This window comes from Argentina silus (genome assembly GCF_951799395.1).
Source record: "Argentina silus genome assembly, chromosome: 14".
In the NCBI taxonomy this organism is placed as follows: domain Eukaryota; kingdom Metazoa; phylum Chordata; class Actinopteri; order Argentiniformes; family Argentinidae; genus Argentina; species Argentina silus.
In genome coordinates, this window is record NC_139668.1 from 13,501,673 (window position 1) to 13,526,881 (window position 25,209).

General features: G+C 45.4%; 2 protein-coding genes across 2 annotated transcripts; both read right to left on the reverse strand.

The window, feature by feature from the left end:
- Positions 1-10: 10 nt before the first annotated feature.
- Positions 11-21,554, reverse strand: LOC310815119 (bridge-like lipid transfer protein family member 2). Its single transcript, XM_083684756.1, has 39 exons — positions 21,441-21,554; positions 20,765-20,891; positions 20,420-20,469; positions 20,134-20,278; positions 19,713-19,831; positions 19,473-19,533; positions 19,186-19,375; positions 18,826-18,949; positions 18,425-18,549; positions 17,947-18,014; positions 17,576-17,712; positions 17,012-17,130; positions 16,205-16,413; positions 15,778-16,084; positions 15,225-15,430; positions 13,983-15,054; positions 13,642-13,833; positions 13,288-13,490; positions 12,852-12,970; positions 12,501-12,724; positions 11,568-11,758; positions 11,250-11,349; positions 10,628-10,827; positions 10,126-10,423; positions 9,676-9,833; positions 8,951-9,157; positions 8,496-8,595; positions 8,150-8,332; positions 7,723-7,844; positions 7,333-7,488; positions 7,011-7,132; positions 6,537-6,717; positions 6,100-6,186; positions 4,778-4,888; positions 4,358-4,493; positions 3,734-3,861; positions 3,407-3,508; positions 2,422-2,556; positions 11-1,923 (listed from the first exon to the last, which is right to left on the reverse strand). Exons 1-39 carry the CDS (start codon positions 21,506-21,508, stop codon positions 1,738-1,740), a joined length of 6,768 nt encoding a protein of 2,255 aa, XP_083540882.1. The 5' UTR covers positions 21,509-21,554; the 3' UTR covers positions 11-1,737.
- Positions 21,555-22,805: 1,251 nt separating this feature from the next.
- glod4 (glyoxalase domain containing 4) lies at positions 22,806-25,084 on the reverse strand. Its single transcript, XM_083685349.1, has 9 exons — positions 24,983-25,084; positions 24,725-24,774; positions 24,383-24,503; positions 24,126-24,270; positions 23,898-24,034; positions 23,553-23,639; positions 23,354-23,467; positions 23,181-23,267; positions 22,806-23,082 (listed from the first exon to the last, which is right to left on the reverse strand). Exons 1-9 carry the CDS (start codon positions 25,070-25,072, stop codon positions 23,017-23,019), a joined length of 897 nt encoding a protein of 298 aa, XP_083541475.1. The 5' UTR covers positions 25,073-25,084; the 3' UTR covers positions 22,806-23,016.
- Between the last annotated feature and the right edge of the window lie 125 nt (positions 25,085-25,209).

The window sequence follows — 25,209 nt, forward strand, 5'->3', positions numbered from 1 at the left end:
ACAGTCATGATAATGTACATTAGAACTATTTTATTGACAAATATATATTTACATGCATGGTGACAAAAATAATGCTATACCCTGACAGGGCACAGACAAATAACTCAATTCATTGAGCTATAATAACTGATTACTTGAAATATATAAACTGAAATATTTGACATCTTTTCACTTTGAGGAAGCTGTAACTGAATAACAAGCTCAGCTTTACAAGTTATACATTTGTAGTCGAAAAGAAATAACCATGGTTACAAAAATATCAGAAAATACTTTGCTTAAAAAGTGCCTTAGTGTTAAAATTACAAAACACTATTCAGACATAAGCTACAAACAAAATGACTTTGCCATGACTATGAATGTGATCAGAACAAGTGCAACAGAATAGGAGAGACATGGATATCTTGCTGCTCTGTTTTGATATATTGCACAGACATCTTGGAGAGCTATAAAACGTAGGCCTGCTGTGGCATAAATTGTAGGCGGAGTCTCAGACAATATGGTAACAAATAATATTTGTTGTGGTTGTTTACAGTGACGATGAGCTTCCCATGACAGTATCATGCAGACTTGTTGCGAGTAAATCACTATGATAAAAATAATTCAGGGAAAAAACACTTGTCTAAGAATATATTAGGAGTTCTGTACAATGCTAGTGGGTTTGGGTGTGTCTAACCTTTGCAATAGACAGCATTTAGGCTCTCAATGTGCATTCATTTATGTTTTATACAATCTACCTGATTTACACAAGTTTGCGGATACACACTTTTCCTGAGCCAGCAGGAAAATTATGTTCTCAACCAGTCAAATACGGAAACAAACCAACATTGCCAAATGATTTTACAGAAGAAATGAACAGTGAAATCCTAAGCAAAACGTCATCCCAGTCATCCTATTAAAGCAAAAACGTATAAACTGGTATTTATGAATGTTGCAAAAATCAGTGATGCATAGTGACATTTAAATTGTAATAGATGACACCCAAAAAAACAAATAAACAAACAAGAAAACAAAGATATGTTTGGTCAATGGGACCCTGGTGTTACTAGTAGTCTATATCAGTGAACTGGTCAAGCATTATACTCATGGAAATGCTCAAGACCTTACAACACCTGGAAGTGTTTTAAATATTAACTAACCAGCAACCATATCATATGATATAGCAATCTGATATCCGGCTGCACAGTCCTTGACACAGCACACGGCACAACCATTGTTTCCAGCGCGCCTTTCTAGACCTGGAATGCGGCCAGTGTGTTTTCCTGGGTTAGGGGGCAGATCCCCACTGTCTGCATTACGACATAATTTTTAGCTCTGCAGGCTCACAGGGAAGGGAGGAGGACAGAGGGAGGGAAAGTCCTGGCATTGTTTCGACAGTTTCTGCTCCCCAGTAAGATCTTCCACCTCTATCTCCCCACCAACACATCCATTCATCCAACCATCCATTCGAAGTGTCGTGACGCACACAACAGACAGTCTGGTCTCCCTGATTCCCTTTAGTTTGGGAGTGTGGTACAGTGGCTGCCGCTGCATGTGATCCAGTCCAGTGCAGAACTGGTGTAGTGTGGGTTTCTGGGGCTTCACACACTACAGGGACGACCCCATACCATACTAAGATTGCAAATATTTCCCTTTCACACAGTCATTTCCAGCACGATGGTGGATGCGTAACCAAGCCAGGCCAGTACAGTACAGTACAGTTCAGCTGGGGTCTGTAGTGTCATTAGGTTTTGTAGACTGTTACTTGCGGCGGCTGAAGATGCTCTTCTTGCTGGAGCTCCTGTCTAAGGTGCTGAGGCCGATCAGTCGCCTAGCCTTCTCGTCTTCCTCCTGCTGCTGTAGGCTGCTGTCTGACTTCCCCTCGGAAGCCTTCCCCCGCGACTCCGAGCCTGAGGCTGGCTTTAGCCGCAGCTTCTCCTTAATCATCTATACAGAGGCAGCGGGGAAGTTATTTCTCAGTTTGTCAACAGTGATTACAAATATGATATATTTGTAATATATGAAATATCATATATTACAAATATGTATATTTCTGTGTATATGGTCTTATGTCACCTTTAAAACACATGAATATGAACTTACAGTAAACATGAATATTCCATACTGTGAGTAAACACAAATTGCTTTGGAACAACAATTATATTTTGGCAGCTTGGAACACCATACTGGTTGAAGTGACATTTTTAAACTGATAATGCTGTGCTGCTATAGAGAGCATGTTTCTGTTAGTAACAGGGATGTGCTGGTAGAAAAAAAAAGGTGGGCAACACTGGTGGTAAACCATAAAAAAAGGGTTAGTAAACGGTGTTCACCTGTGTTTACTCTACAGGCTAGTGAGCAAAGAGCAGGACTTCTGACGGCTCAGCTCCGCTCACTACATCCCTGGTTAGTAAAGGAGGGGGCGGGGCTCTGGGCAGTACGTACCTGTGCTACCAGCGCTTTCCGGCTGTCCCTCTTCACAGCCATGGCGAAGTCCAGCCATGTCCACGTGTTGTTATGGTACTCCAGACATGGTAGGACCAGGTTCAGATCCTTCCAGTCCACACTGCTCTTCTCTCCCTGTGTGTGTATACAAACGCACAGTAAGACAAGTGTTTGGGGGCTCAATTTACACATTTCTGATGAGAACGTGGGATTCAATAATAATGCATTCATCATTCTCTGTGTGTGTGTGTTCTTTATGCAGCTGTGAGTAACCCTGTTTTGGATATTCAATATAACCACACATAACGTATTTGAAATAAAATGAGACACATTCCAGATGAGCTATGGAAAGGGAAAAAGACACGGTTTTGATTGATACTGAGTATTACATAAGCAGTGAGGCAAGATAATGCTGTTATTGGAGAATGATGATTAAAATCCCTGAAGACCTGAAAATTAAATTTGAAAGGGATTATAAATGACAGCGTGACATGGTCTACATACAATAGGATAGAACACACAAGGCAAGAGCACACCAGATGTTGAGGCATTTTACAATCAACTCTGACAACATGTAGGTGACCTGGTGTGGGCGAAATCAGAAAATGCTCTGTATCTCAAACAATGGATTAGAGATCACACATTTCCCTATTCGAGGACTGTTTATTCAAAGGTGATTGGGAGAACATGTCTAGCCAAGTGATCAATAATGTAAGGCGACGTATGTAACCACTGTTCCCTGAAGGAGGGAAACCACATACAACACAGCTATGGGAGGATACCTTGAGGAGGACGGGCCTCCTCCTCGGACACTAGCACGCCACTGGCCTTTACAGGCGTGAGGAAAGACCTTCAGCCGGTCTCAGGAGACAGTGATTCCCCATAGCTACTGTATGTTTTATCTGGTAACCGACTAAAACGGAACTGATTTGAAGCAAAACAGGGAGTAATGTTGACTGTTGGAGATGTGTGTGAAAACACCCACCTTGTAGCTGACACAGAGTGGGACCTGGGGGATCTTGATGTAGATGAAGGAGTTGTTCATGGCTGCTCTCTCCTTCATCTTATCGATGTCATCTACAGGGTGCTGGGTGAAAACATAAGCCTTACGTTAGTTTGGGGCATATGACTGGATACAATGTTGCAAAGATGTGACTTTAAAAAGAAGTTTGGCAGCACTTGTGGAATCCAATTCACCATTCAACTCATGTTTTCTTCTCAGCAAATGTCTATGATGGTCAAAATCTTTGGCGATACATCACATTTTTGCAAGGCATCTTTCCTCAGGCCTTAATAAAAAAACATGCAATACCTCTGGGGGCTTTCGAAATGACCTCCTGACCCCTGCGGTGCGGTTTAACCCCTGGGAAACCCCTTTGCTGGGGCCAAGGGCCCCAATCGTGTCCTCTGAAGTCTGACGAGGCTTGGTGACAGGCATACCTGTGATGAAGGGGACAACAGCATCAGCACCATGGCCTCTGAGTGACTCTACACATCCTATACTCCCACTGGAGCATACACACACCCTATACTCCCAATGCACCGCCTTGAAGACACACAGACACAGACACACACACAGACACACACACACAGACACACACACACACACACACACACACACACACACACACACACACACACACACACACACACACACACACACACACACACACACACACACACGAAGGTCATACTCGAAACAGGCTTTTAATAGCCACTGGGGGTGGAGCAACTAGCAATCCAATACCACACATGAAGGGCTGGCAAAGACAGTGGAAATTAATATTGATTGGTTTAGCAGAGAGCTTTGGATTTCAGGCTGGTGAATGCATGTAGAGGATGGAGACTGAGGGCAAATCATTATTAAACACTAAACACAAGTAAAGTTATTATCCAGCTGCAAGTGGAACAATGATTGGAACAGGGCAACACAAACCAGTGGTGACCAATCGGAACTTGTCTTCCTCATCAGTAACTTCTTCCTCCTCCACATTTCTTCCCGGGAAGAAGAATCCCATCATCCTTTTGAAGAACTGGTACATAAGCTGGATGGTGATAGGCACTACGTTCACCTGGTGACAGAAACAGAAAGATTCACAACAGAGAAACAAACACACCGCTCAACTGTACCTCGCACCCAAGGCCTCCAGATAGTTCACGAGCCACGCCCCAATTCTTTACCCTATTCCTCAAGTGTGCACTTGTGCACTCCCGAGCATGCATTTTAAAAGCATAAGATTGGTGCAATAGGTTCTAACACCAATCCAATGCTTTTAAATCCATGCTGGGGAATGCACGTGAGCACATTTAAGGACAAGGGTGGAGAACTGGGACACAGTGGTTGCATTCTCTTTACCTCAAAGTGCTCTTTGACTGAGATCCCTCCCACTGGAGGGCGCACTTTACTGAAGATACGCAGGGCAAACTGGCGGCCTGACTGGCAGGGGCTCTGAGGGCGCAGCACCACCTAGAAGAGACATGATGGGATTGACATTTAACTCACAAAAAAAACGAGGCCCTGGAATTATTCCAAGCTCATAACTGATGATTCCTGAAACAACCCCAAAATATGTTCCATACCCATGCAATCAAACGGTCTTTGGCCTTAAGTCAGTAGTCTAGGATGGAACATACATCCAACAGTGAATCTGAGGTGTCCGTACAACACGAGTGGTAGTGAGAAAGAGGGTAAGACATCACTTCCCCTCATCCCATATCCCCGGTCTCCTGTTTTTGTATCCTGTCTTGTCAGGTCTTGCCCCAATCCCCCCCCCCTCCCATTACTGTATGTTTAAATGTGTGTTCATCTTTATTGTTCATGTCCAAATGTGTGCATGTTTTTTTACTTTGAGTTTTCTCTGTATTGTAGTGTTGAGGCTTGCGACAATGCACTTTAAAATGAACTCGACTTGACTAAATTCATTAATTCAACAAGACGGACTTCCCCCTCCTGAGTACAATATCCCATATGAACAGGAGAGGTCCAATTTCAAAACACTAACATGACACATTGATGTTGAGCAGCATGCGGTGCAGTACTCAGGCAATGGTGCTGATGCAATGAGGAACACGCAATGAGAGGGAGGGTGGAAGTGGCCGTTTGAATGACAGGAGGATACGCAACGCTGAATGACATAAGCCTTGATCTGCAGAGCATTTCCATGATCCTGATTGGATGAGCGATGGATGGTGCCAAAAACACTGACATTAACACCCAGTTCCTGTACCAGCACCATACATACCCTCACGTGCTGCGTAGGAGAAACCAAGCAGAGTGTTATAGGCACAAGCAAACACAGCCTACTGTAGAGGTGTTTGTGAGTACAAGTACATGAAGCCTATTCTTAAATCATAACATCAGTATTGATCTCACAGAGCCAGACAGTGCGTCTCAGAATACTGCATTTTCTCCAACAAACCAAGCAATTACTCTGTAGCTGACAAATATGGGATTCGAGATTAGATCAGTACCCACTCAGAGATGGAGGCTGTTGTGGTGCTGCGTCAAAAGATTGAAAAGCCAGTCCACTTTTGAAGCAAAAATATTGACTAAAATCTAACTGCATTACAAATATTGACTGAAATATAACTACTACACTAGCCAAAGGAAGCAATGACTGAACTTCACAATGTCCTTACCAAGGGAAAGATCTTACATGACCAAAGACTCTACATTACCTTGTAGGCTGCGTTGGGGAGCAGGTTGTTCATGGTGAACGAGCCCAGTTCAAGGAGATGCTCTGCTGTGTCGTCTGACTTGTTCAACTATGAGGAGACAGACACAAGTCTAGTGTGAGAGCATGAATGTAAGTGGAGGGTAAACACACACAAACTCTGTTTACACATCTTTATTATGGTGAATAGAATTTACCCACCTTTTACCCAAAACTAGTAGATTTTAACATTGGCATTTATGTTCGTCATTTTCTCCGGTATCCAGCGTTTACCCACATTTATTTCTACCAATACACCCCTGATAGTTTACCTCAAACTTTAAGCTGAAGCACAGTATCAATAACAAACATTCAAGACAGGAAACATTAGCTCTTTTTGACAGTGTGCTAGCCATCTCCTTATGACCACAGCAAGCATTGGTCCTCTGACTCCACACCCACCTTGCTGTACATGAATCTCTGCAGCTCCAGCTCAGCGATGCCCAGCTGGCCGTCCTCCTCGGTCAGACACCAGCGGGCCTGGGCGAAGCAGATCTCTGTCCTCCGCACCACGCTCACATCCTCCGGGGGCTTGCGAAGCTCCAGCTTGTTGGCGCGCTGCAGCTGGAAATCCTTGAAACACCTGGGAGAGCCAAGACAGTGGAGGAGGAGAAGAAACACAATGAGAGGTTGCCAAGGCAACGGTAGACTTTGCTATATGACACAGCCACGAAATAGTGGTGTGACGTCCTGCAAAGAGAGCGAACATGAAGCAGAATGATTCACTGCTGAGACATCTCTGACGCCATCCCACTTCCCGTGGCAACGTCATACACTGTAGCTGAGTCTCTAATTGCCCTATTGATCCATAGCTGGTAGAGTAGCCTCCTGAGCATTGGAAGACAATGATGTGTGAGGTGGTGGCGTTGAGCTGACCTGATGAGGATGTTCAGCTCCTCGCTCTTCATCTGCATGTCAGTCTTCTCCTGGTTGAGCTGGTTCTGCAGTCGCACGTTGATCTCCGACAGTTCGTCTCCCCTCAGCTCCTCAGGCTGGGCCTGGACGGGTCACACGGAGGACAGACATACGAATAACAGTGATTGCAGTGTGAAAACAAAAAAAAACTAAAACAAGCAACTTTAAAAATCACTGAATTGGTAGAAAATACTTCAGCAATGGAAGGACGTCCTCCTCCTCAAGCACACCTGTTTGAGAAGTGTTTGCACAGTGATACTATAACGCCGGGTGTGGGACTCACCCTGATGTTGGAGTAGATCTGTTTCTCCAGGCGTCTGATCTGGGCTACGTGCTGCCTGACGGCCTCCTGGAGGTGGAGGATGCTGCTGCGTTGCTCCTCGGGGTTACTGGAGATCTCCAGCTGGAAACGCACACGCTGCTTCTTCTCGCTGTGCTCCTGGGGACAAAACACCACGGAGCCACGGACACAGTGAGAGGGCATAGAGAGAGGGATGACAGGTGGCCAAGGGCTGACAGGGGTTGCTTCATCAGGCACAATACAGAGTTGATGATGCTGAGGGAAACACTAACTTGTTGAACACAAACCTGACGTAGCACCTCCTTTGAGACTTGACTGACCTCAGGCAGGTCAACCTAAGGCCCGTTTCTGACGAGGCGTCGTGTCTCTTACCTTGCGCTTGGGCTCCACGTGCAGCAGCAGGTTGTTGACAATGTCCAGGATCATGGCATACTGCACAGGGTTGGTGGAGATCTCCAGGTCGTGGTGGATGAGGGTGAAGGTGTCCACAGCCCCTGGAAGAGCAGCGGGAGGGCGGACACAAGTCTCAGGCAGCGTCCCACATCTCCACCCTTCTCCTGAAGTATGCACTTTTCGACTTCAACTTAAAAGCATAGACTTTGTCTAATAGAATTGGAACTTTAAACCAATCTATTCTCATTTCAATCCATGCAAGGAAATTGCAGAAGTGCATTCTTCAGGGGAAGGGTTGAGAAATGAGACAGCAGCATATCCGTTCATGTATTTCACCTACTAACAATGGAACAAGACTGTTTGAGAGGTGTTTTGTAAATTGCATTTTTCTGCTGGGCAGCCTCACCAGCCTGTTTCTTCAGCAGGTCTTCTTTCTCGTGGCTGTCCCGCAGGTCAGGGGGTTTGATCTGAGTCGCCAGTTCAGGATCGATGTCGTGGCTGTAGCCGATGTAGTACATGCGACAGCTGCAGCGGGAGATGATGCGCTGGACCTGCTGAGTGTCGTTCACCTGGGCCGGCAGGTTCCAATCTGGATGAGACCAGGATCAAGGAGGAAAAAAAACATTTAAATTTGCATTCATACACTGGTTAATTTTGTTTATTTATTTTTGCATATACGGAAAAGACAGATTCGGCTCTCCCCATAAAGTTGCAGTATAAAAGTGAAAGAATATGAGGGGCAATAGCAGTACCTGTTGTCGTGCAGACCATGCCGCCCACAGCCTGGCCACTCTCCATCAGGTCCAGCACTGTGTCCAGGTGACGCTGGCGGTGTTCCTCAATGTTTTTCACCTGCACCATACAGTACACAACCCAGACGGAGATAGGGTCAGAACTGCGACACTACAGTTACTTCCGTTTGTCTAGAGCCTACAGTATAATCACCAACTTGAGTCTGGAGGCAGCAGATCATGCACTGTATAACCCAGAAGCAATAAATGACAAGCATTCAATGTTACTGATGTGGGAAAAAGAAATGCTACCCTCACAGTATTCCATTCCTTGAACACAACAAAAATCCTAGAAATCAAGTGCCATTTGCATGTTATAATGCATTTGCTCCATAACATAGATTTGGTTGGTGACCCTGTGTGCAGAATTCCCTGACAGTGTCTGTAAGAGCCCGTTACTAATGATCGACCCCCACCTCCAGCCACAGCTGCCAGTCCTCCTGTTCAGAGTGGTTGGGCTCCATGGTGGCAAAGTACTGCATGCCGTCCAGCAGACAGGTCCAGGTGGTCTTCTGCTTGAGCGTGTCGCTGTACCAGGCAGGGTGGTGTTCACACTGGAGCAGCTGGGCCTTGGCAGCAGACACCAGCACACAGCCGGCAGTCTCTGTGCCACGCAACATCATCTAAGTATAGCAGAGCAGAGCAGAATCACAACACTGCTAGACACAGAAACTGGAGAGTCACAAGGAAATTAGAGATACAATCTTTTTTTTTTAAGACCTGGATATTGGCTATACTAGCGTGAAGTGATTGAATTACAAAACATTTAAAAACAATGTTCTGTTACTTGTATCGTTAAGGATCCAACAGAGGAAAACTCCAAACATGGCACTAATGTCCGCTTCTTTGTTTACAATGATGGCTTTTAGCCAATCACCCTCTGGTTTACCTACACACTATGTGGAAATGCAAAGTGCCATGTTTGGATTTCTCCAAACATTAATTTGTATGGATATTAAAGCAGCCTTTTGGCATTTAGCCATTTCGTGGGATTGTTAAAAGTCTCAGACGACGGAGAGTACATGGATACTTTCAAAGCTGGGATAAGTGACGCTGAAACAGGTAAGGGTTCAATTAAGTCACAAGCTCCGGCAAGTATCATGAAATGATATGGAGTGTGGTGTCGGAGCTACACCAGTACCTGACAGTTGACCAACTCGATGAACCAGTTGCGGTTGTACACGTCGTCTGTCTGACAGGCTGCGATGCCACACAACTGGTCACTCACACCCGAGTCCTCCTCAGAAAACACCACAAACTTATCAGTCTCTTCAATCAGCTTCTGAAGCATGGAGGTCCCTGCAGGCAGAGGAAGAAGGGATTACAATGACAGAATCTAACAACAATATCCTTGATTTCTCACATTGGAACAAGGTTCCTCCCCTCAGACCTTCTCCTCCGATGCGTTTTGAGGAAGAGAGGGGACACAGGGACTCCAGAAAATACTTTTACAACCACACTCTTGTGACGAGTAGCAATGCCTGGATGTCTTCTTGGTCTCATGGTATATGCTTGGGCTTGCCGTGCGGGAGACCAAGGGTCGATCTCTGCCAGTTTAAGAAGCACACTACTTAAAATTCTAAGTCCTTACCTTCATGTTGGCTCTTCTCAGGCCGGCTGGTGCTGGGCAGGTCTGTGGCAGAGGGGGTCGTACTGGGGGAGTAGTTGGAAAGAGAGCGCTTCAGTTTCTTGGCTTGCAGCTGTGTGTCTATCCTCAGTCCCTTCAGAGCCTCGGTGGAGAGGTTTCTCTTCAGTACAGCTGCCTTCTTGTAGCCGTCGTACAGCCCAAAGGCTATGTTCCGGTTGGCAGTGGTCCATGAGGCACGCAGGTCCACCAAGCACAGCTTGTGTGTGTAAGAGGCATTGCCCTCATCCTTTGGGTTCACCTCCTGTCAAAGACAATGAGGTAAACCATTAACTCTCTTCAAATGTTGATAGTTACAAAAGAACTATGAATGGACAAAGCTATATGATCTTAGACACATTACATAAGCAAATATAATTAATTCATGCCAGCCTAAGAAGCCAGAGCAGGGCCCATACCATCCATCTGAGATCAGAGAATATGACAAACGTGAAGGCTATGATCTTACCTCCTCCATGCGGTTGCTCTGGCGCTGGTAGCTGAGGGAGGAAAGGCTGAGCAGGTGGGTCTTCTTCACCTGGGCATTGATCTGGTGGTCGGCAGTCTCGTCCCATTTGGAGGCCATTAGGTGAACGGTCACCAGGGACAGCTCACTCACCATCTGGGTCACGTTCCACTCCGAGATCAGCCTCCTCATTACAGTACCAGCTGAGGGATCACACACACACCAGAGAGAAGATATAAAATCCTGCAGTTAGCTAGCTGCAGTTCACGGAGGCTATTTAAATAATAAACCCCTGACCAATATGACCACCTGATGGGTGTGTTTCTGGAGCCAATAAGCCTGTTCTAGCGTTCTCTGTGGCACAGACAATCTGAGGGTCAGACATGGGCCAAATCTCAAAGGTCTTTCCTTTGAGCCCTGATATCTTCCCTCCTCACTCCTCACCTTTTTTTGTGTTTTGGGGAGATGCCGAGGAGAGAGGATGTGAGGAATCCAGGAAAGACTTACAATTCTGCCAAAAAGGCAGCTTTCTTTATGACACATTGGGTGTGTACCACACTGCCGCCACAGAAGTGTATAAATAGCATGCAGCATTTTCACAGCAGCGTCGTGCCAACACTCTTACCCTGTGGGATGAGTCTCTGAGCTCCTCTGGTGAAGACGTGTCCTTTGCTGCACTCCACCTGGATGCCTCGCTGTTGGGCGAAGGATGCCCAGTAATGCACCTGAGGTGGAGGTACATAATATTAAGTTTAGTTTGTTATTAGTTTATTACAGATAAACTATGACAAAAGCAATGACACGTACACAAAACAGCATGCACAGGGCTTGTCAGGCTGCTGCCCCCAGCGGTTATACATTATACTCAAGACCAGGAAAACAAATAACGTGAAGACTGCCCCACATCTGGAACATGGGCCAGAGGCAAAGGAGGTTCACTCACTTGCAGTTGAGGGAAGGCGGCAGTGTAGGACATCTGTTTGTAGTGCTGGCCCAGCTTCTTGCGTATGGGCCTGAGGCTGTGGAAGAGCTTGCCTCTGCAGATGGGCCGCGACACGCTGGTCCAGGTGGCCCAGAAGTTTTGCATCCAGCGCAGCGTGCTGCTGTACAGCAGGATTCTAGGCTGACTGCGCTCTGATGGGGGGGAAAAAACAACCAAGACGTCAATGGTCTCACAGACAAAATGGAGGATTTGTTGTGCAACCAACTAATACCTCAAAAGTTCGATACACCACAGACAGGTTTCATTTGACTTTGTTTAAAGTATGTGCACTCCCTGCTGCGTTCCAATTCTCCACTCTCTTCTATGAAGTGTATTTCACTCCCCTACATGGACTATGAAGTGTACTTGTTCACTCCCCTACATGGATTTAAAAGCATAGGATTGTTGTAAGGATGGAGCTCTTATATCAATCCTCCCATGAGGGGTAGTGGACAAGTACATACCTCAGAGAAAAGGGAGTAGAATATGCTATGAAAGTCCATATGTCATAAACTGCAGAGACACTACAGGACTGGTAGTTAATTAATGGAAAATATGTGGACTGTTTAGCCCCAAGGTTAATACATTTTGCATGTGGACTGTTTCGCCCCAAGGTTAATACATTTTGCATGTGGACTGTCAGCTAAATATTTTGAGTAATTTATTTCCATTTACTGTTAAGCTAATTAGCAACCGCTTCGACTCTCTGCTAGCAGTCGTAATTATGCTGCCCGTCATCAGAAATGACAAGCGTCTCCAGTAACGTTTACATTCTACAGTTTATGACTTATTGACTTTCATAGCATATTGGGATGCAGGGTCTGAGTCTATACACTTCTATAGGAGGTGAATTAGAGGCAAGCCCATATAAAGATGAACCAACTATCCACCCACCTGTGCCACAGTGTTGGTTGAGGTCCATGGTGATGGAGGTGTTGAGGTTCTCAGAGCGGAAGGCTCTGTAGGAGTCGTGAGGTTGTCCTGAGGTCACGTCGGCAACGTTCTCCGTACAGCAGAGCAATACAGCGTGGTGGTCATGGGGGTTGCCATGGCAAAGCCACTGGAGGTCGAAGGTCATGCACAGGTTGGGTAAATGCAGGAAACAGATGTCGTCATATCTGAGGTGGAAGGAAAAAAAATATCTCACATTCCAGTACATTTCCTTGACCATCAAAATCTAAAAGGTAGTTGGTTTCACATTTTATGACAGATCTGAGAAATAGCAAATATCAGTGATCCACCTACTTAGAGGCTGTTCTGACGTTGACATCCATGTCACCTTTGAAGACAAACTGTCCAGGGTTCCAGTCATAGTTGAGCTTGTTCCATTCCCAGTGCATGTTCTCTGTAGTATTATAGGGGTCCTAGAAAGGGGGAAAGATGTGTGAAATACATCTATTCCTAAACATGATTCTCAGGGCATCATATTTTAACCAATAGTGAATGGCATTTAACAAAATCACTGTTTTTAATGTGTGCATGTTTGTGATAGTGCCATGTGTGATCAATGTTGATTTGTATGTAAGTAAGTGTATGTGCTACTATTTTACCCAGGTCTCTCTAGTAAGAGACTTTCAATCTCAATAGAGGACTAACCTGGTAAAAAAAAACAATTGCCCCACCCACCAATAAAGCTTATAAGAACTAGTTCTAAGAAGTATCTGTGGAGGACTGTTTTTACCTCAGCGGCCAGCTGGTGGAGGTTAGCCTGCTCTATATCCATGACAAAACGTCCATGCAGCAGGAGACGACTCTTGTCCCACCACAACAGCGCAGGTGAGGGGTCAACAGTGGGCTTAGTCAGCAGGTCAACTACCTGGCCAATCAGAGTCCAGGCTGGGTCCCAGCAAGGCCCCCATACAATAGTGTACAGGGATATATTGGCTGCATCGAGAGAAGTGAATACAGATTTAAAATTAGGACAACTGCCAGTAAATGTTCAGAAATCAGAAGACACACCTTCGATTGACAGAGATATTGAGATGTATGAAAGGATAGCATTGGTGCCGGTGCTTTGTGCACAACCTTTACTCACAGTGGAAATCGTAGTAGAACTTGAGTGGTGGCATATTCCTCTGGACTGTCATGTCGCCCCATGGTTGTCCTAGTGGTACCACCTGCTTGCGGCGAGCGCGTGCCTGCCCGTCCTGCTCCGTACCTATCAGACGGCCCGACAGTTCCCAGTCTCGGATCTCAAACAGGTAGCGCGGGTAGTCCCGGATTCTCACTGGTGCAGGAGGGGGAAGGACGAAATTGATTAAACAATACATGTCAGCCACTTGAGGACACAGTGAAAAATGCCCTCTCTCGTCCTATTCTAACTCTCAGTTCTGCTTGCCTATACACTTTGCTGAGTCAAACTTGTCTGCAACTCACCCAAGTAGGCAGAGAGTTTAAACTTGACTGCTCGGCACCACTGCACCACCAGAGGGAGCCCGTCCCTGGGGAAGGGGCTGACCCCGTCGATGTCCCTCAGCTGCTCACGGACTTTCTCGGGCCCGTGGAGGGAGTGGTCTGCCAGGGCCACCAGCTCCAGGTCCGACACCGTCCATGTCAAGAGGGACTTCCTCATGGGCGTGTTGGAGTAGAGGCGGCGTGATCGCTGGATGTAGATCTCGATGTTCTTGCGCTCCAGCGATGTGTACAGCTCCTCAATCTTCCTGGCAGGCAGGAGCTCACCGTGCTGCTTGCGCAGGTCTGCCACCTTCTTGTCCAGCAGGTGCAGCCGCTTGGCACTCTCCTTCATCTCATCCTTCATCAGCTCGTAGTTGTCCCGCAGCTTGATCTCGAAGACGTCGTCCAGGAAGACCAAGGAGAACTGGCTGATCCTGAATAGCAGGTCTGGGGGCAGGCGTTGGGGGAGTGGGGAGCTGGAGCTGGGCTGATGGAGGGTCTTCAGCCACTTCTGCACGCTGATGGCCTTGTCAAAGGTGCTGGAGAAGTTGTACTGGTAGGGGAACTCCATGGCCAGGCTGGGGCAGGTGAAGACCCAGGTGCGGTTCTGGCTGGTGGAGAGGAAGGCGAAGTGATCCCTGTGCTGCTGCATCTCTGCCAGCTCTGAAAGCATCTGGACCTCCAGTTCCTTAAAGGAAAAGATGTCGTTGCCGTCAAAGTTGAGCAGCAGGTGGGGCGAGCGCACGTGCATGGAGCTGGCTTGCATGGAGAGGGAGAGGGCTTCGGTGTGCCAGAGGATGTAATTGTGCTCCGTCACGTAGGCAGTGAGACGCGTGCGACCCAGCTCTACACGCAAACACAGGCCCTGGCTCAGGCCTGGAGTGGAGGTGTGGTGACTGTCTTGTGGATCTACTGGACCCTCCTCTCCTTGCCTCTCCGGCCCTAGAGAGTCACACACCGTAGCCCAGCAGCCCTGGCTCTCTGTGGCATGGTGGTATAGGAACATGTGGTCTGATGGGGTCCACTGAACTACCAGCTCCTCTTGGCACTCGACCTGCAAACAAACAAGAGAGAATGTAAACTTATCTGTATGGCACTACTAACCATGAAAGAAGCCCTGCGTCCCAATTCTCAACCCTTGACCCTGAAGTGTGCATGGACTCTTACACCAATCCAATGCTTTCAAACTGGATAGAGTTGACAGTTTGCGACAATCATGCCTACCTCCAGGGTCCAGGTGGTGAGGTGGTAGCAGAGGCCCAGAGTGGAGAGGCTGAGGACAGGGTCGGGGGTTTGGGCTGCAGGGCAGCAAGGCTCCAATGTCTCTGTGAGTGCTTTCACTATAGACAGACACACACCCTGCACCGACACCCTGGAGCTCTCCCCCGAGCCCAAGGCCGCCACAGTGTCCACACGCAGAGACACAGCCCCTAGGGGAATACAGAGGTCGATTATGGACATGGCTAGACAGCCAGAGGGTGAGATACGACAGTGTTACACACCTAAGGCCCCATTTTGTTTGAGCAGAACAGTACAGAGCACTGCAAAAAATACCTAAAATACATAATACAGTATGATTTAAGGGTACCCTGTCTGGAAAACAAGTGATACAATGAGAATGTATTGCACACTATGAAATGGCTAGCTGCAGTATTCAAAACTCCAACTGGATTCTGTCTCATCATGTTTGTTTGAGATATGACGGTAATTTAGGTGCAACATTCCTCACTGTTTTGTTCAAGCAAACTGGAGCCCCTAATATTCTCATTGGACCTACCTGCCACATTGGAGAGTGTGAACACATTAACATCTTCCAGGCCACACTGTAGCTTAAAGAGCAGGGGTTGGTGAGAGGGGGAGTCTGTCTGGTCTGTATGGGCAGGTACAGGGACCACATCTGGCTGCCCTGCCTGCTCCAACCCCCTCGTCCCACTGCTGGCCAGGTTAAAGAGGGACAGCAGGCGGGACAGGCACAGGGCACAGGTCTCTGACAACTCCACTTGTAGGCCTTTCAGACTGGACTCCACACTCACACTACTCTCAGCGCGGATGCTCGACTCCGTCTGGGGCTTGTTGAAGCTACCCTGTGGACCATTGACCATCACACTCCAGATTCACCAAGATAACATTTTAAACTCAAAATGTAAAGATGTAAACAAAGCGAGAGTACATTGCAAATTGCAAGACCCCTCTGCCCTCTGTACCTGCAATGTAAGGGAGTCGATGATGAGGGCTTCGCCCCATACGTGTTTCCCAGGTGGGTGGGGGGCCTGCTGGATGTGGGAGCCTTGGCCCACCCTCCACCAGAAGTGGTCCAGGGACACAGAGGCTCGTTGGTGCACACTTTGGGATGTGAGGCTCTCTGTTTCCATGTCTAGGCTCTCTGTGGTGATGTCCAGGAGGTGCTGCAGCTCTGGGTGCATAGACAAGACCAAAAGACACACAAGTCAGTTGTGCAACTGCCAATTCTGTATCAAAACTTTGTTAAATGTGTTAAATGTATTATATCAATACATTTTTGGGACTAAACTACTATTACTAGCTGTGGTATTGGTGTGTTATGATACCTGTGGTGTAAATGGATGTTGCATATACTGTACTGTATATTTTAATATGTACAGGGATAAAGGGATATTAGTTAATGTATAACCAATAGCCAACACCCCAATGTGCCTTTGAAAAGTAAATATTTAATCTAGCAGGGCTTGGTATGTTTGGAAAGGCTTGATTCAACAGCTACAACATACCAACCACAATGCTTGATTATTTTCTGTGGATTCTTAGGAATATTTGAAATATTACAAGCAAAATAAGTGTAATCTCCCAGTCAGCCAAAGACTACCACAGCTGACAATCCACTTTCTTCTCAGAAAGCAAGATTCTGAAACATTTCTACCCTCTTTTAACAAAGTTCTTCTTCTTCAACAATATGAATTTGAACTTCACCAAGCCCTTAAGTGTGTGTGTGTCTGTGCGTGCGTGTGCGTGTGTGTACACACAGTCAGCTGTACCTGCACTAGCTGAGATAAAGCCCAAGGCGAAGGGAGGGGTGTCTCCCAGCTGTACAGACACGTTGACATTGGACACAGAGGAGCTGATCCTCACTGGGGCGTCCAGGTGGGGGAGACGTCTGTGAGACAAGAGGAGGGTATGCATATACTCTACTGGACTACACACCACAATACACAAACACAGGGGTGAGGACAGGGTATTATACACATCGCATAACACCCCACACATAACACAACACAAACACAGAATCAAGACAATTAGTGATTATTAGTGATCTTAGATCAATTGGTTAGTTAGAAGTGTTATCCAAAAAACAAAGACAAACTGCCCGCTTAGAAGCACAATCACCAACTTTGGTTATAAATCATAGTTTTCACATTTCATAGCGCAGTGCACAAATTGAACAACAATTGAAGTGTTAGTTGACTTCAGATGGGTTTTTAGGTCAAAAACATGGAATATACAGTAGAACTAGTTTCAAATGCCTGATCTATTTTCAAGCTCTGATCTGTCGTGCTTGACTGTGACTCTCTCGTTTGTCTGTTGAAATGGTCATACTGTACCTCTTTCTGTGAGACGCTTTCCTGTGAATAAGCTGTTCCCATGGAAACAGGTCCAGCCAATGGGAGAACTCCTGGTGACGGTAGTGGATGATGCAGGTGTTGACTGTGACAGACCCTGAGACGTCCACTGATGTGGTCTGGAGACCACAAGCATGGGAGGAGACATAATATAAAACATAAGGCAGCAGTACCGACACATGTAAGGCATTTTATGAAGAGCTTTGATGACGGAATATAATATCGCAGAGAAACCAGTGGGTTGGTTTCCCAGGCCTAGATTAAGCCTAATCCTAGACATAAAAAACCCCATCTTGGAGTTCCTTCAAAACTAGTAAAGTGTCAATCTAGGCTACAGCACACACACATCTTACCTGCAGGACAGTCCTGAGTGTGTTGAGGCAAATGATTCTCTGTCTGCTCTGGGAGAGGAGTAGTCCATCTGTTGATAAACAAGAACTGATTTTTCCCACTCTGTCACCAACAAAACAGAAACATTTAGCAAATACATTGTCACATGCAAATATCATTATGATTTCTATGATATATCTGTTGTGCTCAAGGAATGACATTCCATTTTTATACATGGTTGGAAGCTATATTGCATTTGTTTACAAAGTATCCTATGCCAACAACGAAAACAAACAATCTTATTAGGTTTGGTTAAATGGTGAGACGCTTTTTTTTTTCCACCATCAATGAGGTATTCAGAAGTCCTATTCACCATAACCAAGTAGGACATTTGATTCTTTGAATATTTCTCAAAGTAGCTTTAAGGAAGCTCTTTATCATCACAACCACTTCACCCCCACCTCCTCCTCCTCCTCCTCCATCATCCCTCTACTGACTCACCCTCCAGAAGGAGCTCCAGGCTGCTTTGGGGGAAGCTCAGCTCGGGGGTGAAGCCCTTAAGAGGCAGCTGCTCATCGTCACGTCCATAGCCCACCTTCAGAGACTTCAGGGTCCAGTTCAAGTGTCTGGAGGATTGAGATCAACAGAGACAGACAGCATGCTTAGGGCCAGCCTAGATGATGACGTGCTTTTTTTTGTATGATCACATTTTTTTCTTTTCTTAGTTTTACAAAGGCAACTTTATACATAAGAGAAAAAAAAATGAAAAAAAGAATCCCAGTTAGTGAATAGTAACTAATAGCATAAAAGAAAAAATAACAAACACAAATGACATAGCATAGCTTTTAAAGAACAAAAACACACAGTTAATATAGGGCTGCGACTATGTGATCATGACTGACCTTTTCTGGCTGTGCATCGATAGGGTTATATTGGTGTTCTCAAACTCCACATTGACTTTCTGGGGAACAAGCTGATGGAAGTGCTCCACTGCTTCTGTCTGGAGGTATTCATGCTTTTCACATTCTAAAAAGAGAATCATAGCAGAGTAAAGGGTAATGTGAATACGTCTATAATGGTTAGCAAAGTCATCACAGCCTTACAATGACACACTAGGGCCGACCCAAACGATTCTGTGCTGGCGGCTATTTTCCTTTCCAGCACCGTTCTGGCAACTATGGTGGGTGCGTAACCAGAGCAGCCCCGTGCAGCTCAGCTCTGTTGTGGGATTAGGGAATACAGTGTTTGTCCCTTTTCCTCACCGGCTGTGGAGAGAATGCTCTTCTGGGTCGTTGTTGGAGGCAGCAGCAGCGGGCTGAGGAACAGCCCCTCGTGGAGCTCCGCCAGCAGGGTCCTGACACACAGGCTAAGTCGGCCCGGGCGCATCTCTGGCAGGCTGACGTCCCCCGACAGCACCAGGCTCAGGGACACTTCCGCCAGACACGTATCCTGCTGAGCAGAGCACGGTTTCAGGAAGTCAGTTGAAATTACAATGCACTGATTGCAAATGTGGGCATTCATTTTCATTGTTTTCTCCCAGACTTCTTACCAATCGACTGCTTTTTAGCACTTTACTGCTTAGCTGCCCCACTGAAAAGTCCCAGGCCAACCTGTTATGAGAGTTTTCAATTAATTACTTTGCATGATTAATCACTAAAGAATTAAGACTTGTAAGAAAACTCAAGTAATGAAAGGAGAAGACAATACCTTGCCTACATTACACAGTAAAAACTCACACCCTAAAGAACATATATACATTTTTTTTTTTTTAAAACACATGCGTGTTTACCTTTTGCTCTGGTGGTGGAGCAGCAGGCTGATGCTTGTAGTTGTCATGTGCCATAGAGACTCTGACAGGGCCAGGTTGAGCACCATCACATTAATGGAGTCAATATGGAAGGACAGTAGCTGAAAGCACAGACAGAGGGGAGAGATTTAGGCCCTGTGCAGGAACATCCACTAACCCTTCATCCTAGACACTTGTGTGGATCTGACAGGATTGGATGGGCATAAGCAATATGACAAAGATTCCACTTAGCCAAGAGGGCATATTGGATCTACGACTATCTTGCTTACACCTCTCCAGTCCTGCCACACATACACAAGTGTTTGGGGGAGTAGGGGCTGTAGGGGCTATTTCTGTAAAGGGCCTTAGCCATCACAATTATATCAATAATTTACTGTGGACCCCTGTGTGTGTGTCTCTATACCTGGGAGAGGAATCGCAGTACCGCAGGGCTGAGAGGAACATTCCAGGAGTCTCCTCCCCCATGGCTCTCAGGTGTCTGAGGTCTCAGAGGCTCCTGCAGGTCAAACCTCACTCTGGTCTCACCCACACACAAGGCCAGGTACCTCCTGAGAAACAAAACACACAGCTCGCACATCAAATTAGCAAGTTGGTATACTATTAACAGAATGATACGTTGGCTAGAAGAGGGCTATAAGGCGGAGAAAAAGCAATGAAGTTATGAGATCAAGACAAGATTCCACACTCACGGCAGGTCCTGGTTCAACAGTTTACTTGAAATCCATATCCTGTCAATTTCCTGCAATAAAAAAAACACATACATATATTTACACCTGGTTTATACTCACATTACACTATAAGCCACAATTAAACACACAGACAAGTTGTGTTGTACACAACGTTCAGCTGTACATCTGTAAAGTTGCCAAGAGTGTTCTCATGAGACAATCGGCAGGCAGCCGTGTGCGTGTACCAAAGTACTTAAATATCAGGTAGCTAACCCCTCCAAATGAAGAAACTCAGATAATCTGCATTACATACGCCACACACAGGCCAAAATATCATGTGAACAAAGCCTGTGAGCTGACACCTACCAGGGTGTGCTGGGGCTGAAACTGGATACTGATCCCCCGCACTGAGAAGAGCCCCACTGATTTGATCTTCAGTTCAGCATTCAGTGCATTGTGGAAGAATCGCACAGCCAGGCTGCATATGAACCATCTTTCAATTGAAGAGGAAAATGTCTATGTTAATCAAATAGTTTGATCATTGTCCAGTATACAGAGCAACTTAAACACCATTCAAGTTCTAGACTAGATAGTAGATATCAGAGAGAGAATTACTTCAATCTCACTTCTCTGGCAGTTTGTTCGCTTGTCATAGAGTTTATCTCCGGGACAAGCTGTCACTTGTGTCTGTGTACAAAGACACCCCATTGTTCTAGGCAACTCCTGCAGCAAAGCAGCAGCAGTTCCGTTTTACTGTGTGATAACCAGAGACAATAACTCTCTTCCCCGTTTACAACATTTTGTTGTGTTCTGTACTTTCACAAGTCACATGCTGAAGATAATGTCAGGTGAACAACACAGGTATTCCATTCACAATACTTATTTTCAAAAGGTGTGTACTGTGAGTTGGCAAGTGTTGTCTTCTATGTGAGCTGGGGTGGGGAAATCGGTCCTTGGGTTAAACTAACTAGTTGGCTACGTCTTATATACCATGTAGCTTCTGTGTGACTGAGGAGGGTCTACCGGCTAGCTAATGTCTCACCTGAAGAGTAGAACAGATAATATCCCAACCAGGAGAACTGCTACTAAGACGATCAGAAGGAGCGACATTCTGTCCTGATGATGTTGCTCCTCAGTTCACGCCCAATCCGTGGTCATGGGGCTGGTTCCTTGGGGTTCAGCTAGCTACCACAAGAAGTGGGAATGAATGGCTGCTGTTCTTCGATGAGCGTGGTGGTGACACCTGTCGTGCTGGTGCCTCTTGCTAACGTGTGTCTTTTACACCTGCCTATCTAGCTAAACGGCTAACTTTTTAAAGGTTGACGTGCATGTTGACAATCTTCAAGACGAGCTTTCAAACTGTCATTGCTAGCTAACGTGTCAGTGATACCTAACGGTAAAGCTATGTAGCAAGCTAGCTAGCTAGCTAAATGACACATATGCAAAAAGTCCATTCTCAGTATGACACACTCAATCACCGGGAGAATATATCTAGTTATCAATTTAATCAAGCCAGTTTAAACGTAAGTAGCTTGTAGAATGAAGAAAAACAACCTACAATAACTACGCGCTGGCTAGCCTGGTACTCGTAGCGAACACATTACTCCCAGCCAGCTGAGTTCCATCCACGTAGCGGCGTCAAATCAATGATGACAAACTTGCATAGCTAGCTACACACTACTAGCTGCTATCAGCTACACTAAGGCTAGCAGGCAACTCCGTGCCACTTGCACCTCTAGAAAATGCTGTCATAAAATGTATTCTGTTACCGTCCAGCAGGTTATCCTCCTCAAACATTCATGGCAAATGCACCATCCTCATTTAAATCTCTTTGCCATGCTTTTCGGAAGGTTTGTTGTCTTTCCACAACAGTAAACAAGCAGATGAGGAGTGACGAAAAGTCAAATGACGATGGATGTTGGCCGACTAAATGATTACTCGGAGTGACACTGTCAGCAGGAGTGCAAAGTACAACAAACAACAACGTTGTTTGCATAAGTTAACTCAGTGTTTATTATGCTTATGAACACATCTCTAGGTAGTGAGCAGCACTGTTTCTTTTCAATCGACACTGAGGAGGTTTATTAAAAACAAGTTTAATCCTTCCCTATGATCCTTCCTAAAGGCCTATTCAAGAGTCCAGATATGTCTATTATGACATTCTTCTGCAGGCTGACAGAGCCAAAAAGGACAATGCTCATGCTATTTCCCCATTGAAATATAACCATGACACAGCTTCACTTCAACATCACATGATATGCATGACATCTCCTTTCTTTGGCGCGTGCAGATATGTCAGCACATTCCACAAACCTTGACCTAAGATGGACAATGATTCACAGCCATGCACTTGCACTATTACAGTTTATTTTCTTCTAATAGTGATTAACAGGCACACTTTCATTGCATACAAAAACAACTCATTCATAGTAGTCCAAGTTTACCAAGCTTCTCCTTGAAATGTATTTCTCCGCAGTATGACTGAATTATGAGTGAACTACAGACACACTTTCAGTCTCATACAAACACCTCTTTTAGACTGTTCCAAACACATCCAAGTACAGATTAGTTGGGAATGTCCATGTTGGGAATGTCCCACAATGGCTGTCTCCAAGCACTTACGCAGAAGCTTTCTGCTTGTTGTGCTTGGCAAACCACTCATTGCTTTTATCTTCAGACATAGCCTAAAAAAGAATCAGGTTAAACATTTAAAGACCATGTACACACTGTCAGAAGGCAAGGTATAGTTGGATTTGCTGTTATGTGCTAGAAATATACCAACCTTATCCAGCAATGCATTTCCACTGGGGTCCATCATGGACAATTGCCTGAACGCCTCATCTCCCACAAAGCAAATCTCATGGCCATCCTAGACCACACAGATGAGAGTTAATATATTTGGAAGATTAATAATTCATCAGTTGTACCAATGAACTTATTTGCTCATGCACTCACTGGATCAGCCAAAATGACAACTTCCACTGCAGCCTTCCCTGGGGTGTCCAGGCTAACCAATGGAGTGAGTATTTTATGGTTTTCTTTCTTCATCTGGGCTTCAATATCAGGTAGCTGAAGAACACAATCAAATGTTCAGTTTTGATTGTCAAGTGATTGCAAAATTGACTTCCTTGAATTTATGGCAATGTTACTTCACCTGCTCACGTGGGCATGAGAACGCTATCCGTCCAAAGGCTGTCCCATGATCTACTGTCCCACCAATGTCGTGAAGCTCCAGTTTACACTGCACTTAGAGTAAAAACATACATTCAAGTACACAGCCTCAGGATGCTTTCTTTTGCATGCACTTGCACAACCACACACAGCCATGTAGACCTGGCAGGTCAAAATGGAGATGTGCAAGTCAAATACACTCTCTCTATCTCTGTCTCTCACACACACACACACACACACACACACACACACACACACACACACACACACACACACACACACACACACACACACACACACACACACACACACACACACACTTACAGACCTGAGTGTCTGTGAATCCCATCAGCACTGTTTTCTTCTCCTTATTTCTCTCCATCACCTTCATCTCCAGAAGGGAGGACCAGTAGTGTGTTGATTTCTGGAGGTCTGACACTGCCAGGCACACCTTCTGCACAGGATCTTCAACCAAGTCAACAATAGATGTAAACACAGACAAACATTTGTGTTTAAAAAAAGGGGAAACAGAGAGTACTGTTTTCTGGTGACCCACCTTTGGGGGGCTGTTCTTTGTCCACTAGGTAGAAGCGGTAGCCGCCTGGGGCCTCAGCCAGAAAGAGACCCTCTCCCACCTCAGTCAGAGGCCAACCAAGCCGCTTGGCATTGCTGACAGCCTGGCTTGATTGCAGAGTGAGCCCCTATAGAAGACAGACACCCTGGCATTAATTTGGGTTATATATTGCTTTTACAACTTTCAAAAGCTTGAGGAGATATTAAGCATTCAATGTATATTCATGAAAATCTTCCTACCATGAAGTCATCGCCAAGGCGATACTCTCCCACTCCATAATTGTATGTCAACTCAGCTACGAAATGATCATCCTCTGGACCAAAACCGACCATAGTCTTGCTCCATTTTCCATCATAAGGGCTGAAAAACATATTATGAATTATATATATATATATATATATATATATATATATATATATATATATATATATATATATATATATATATATATATATATATATATATAATAGCACACGGTTGAGTATCATCACCAGAATATGACTCTAGACAACGTAAAGTGAGCATATTGGGCAACAACCGTGTAAAGTCCAAATAGAGGTTTAACTTAAAGATCAGCATACCCATTACAAGATGCCTTGCAGCCTTCCTCAAACTCCTCATGACGTAAAATCTGAAATGAGTGGTTTAAACATAAAGCCCAATCACATGTATTTTATAACAGTTTTCATAGTTTACAATCGAGCATCATGACATTTTGAGAAATACAAACAAGTGCAAAAATATGTGTGCTCAGTGCAATCAGCAACGAAGTGTCATCTTCTCTGGGGCCGATTGATCTGTGTGTCATGATGATGTTAAGGAACTCGAAATAAATTTACCTTCATGCCAAGTACATCTCGATAGAAGGTTGCTGTTTTGGCCCTGTCGCCCACTTTGAAAACGAAATGCAAGGCTCGCCTCAAAGCCATGTTAACTGCAGCACCAAGCTCAATGTTGATTGAGCATCCTCAAAATTGATTGCTCTGGTATCGATTTGTTTGCGGAAACATTTATGCTACTCATAAAGTGTTTTTCAACCTACAAATCATACATATTTCACTATAAC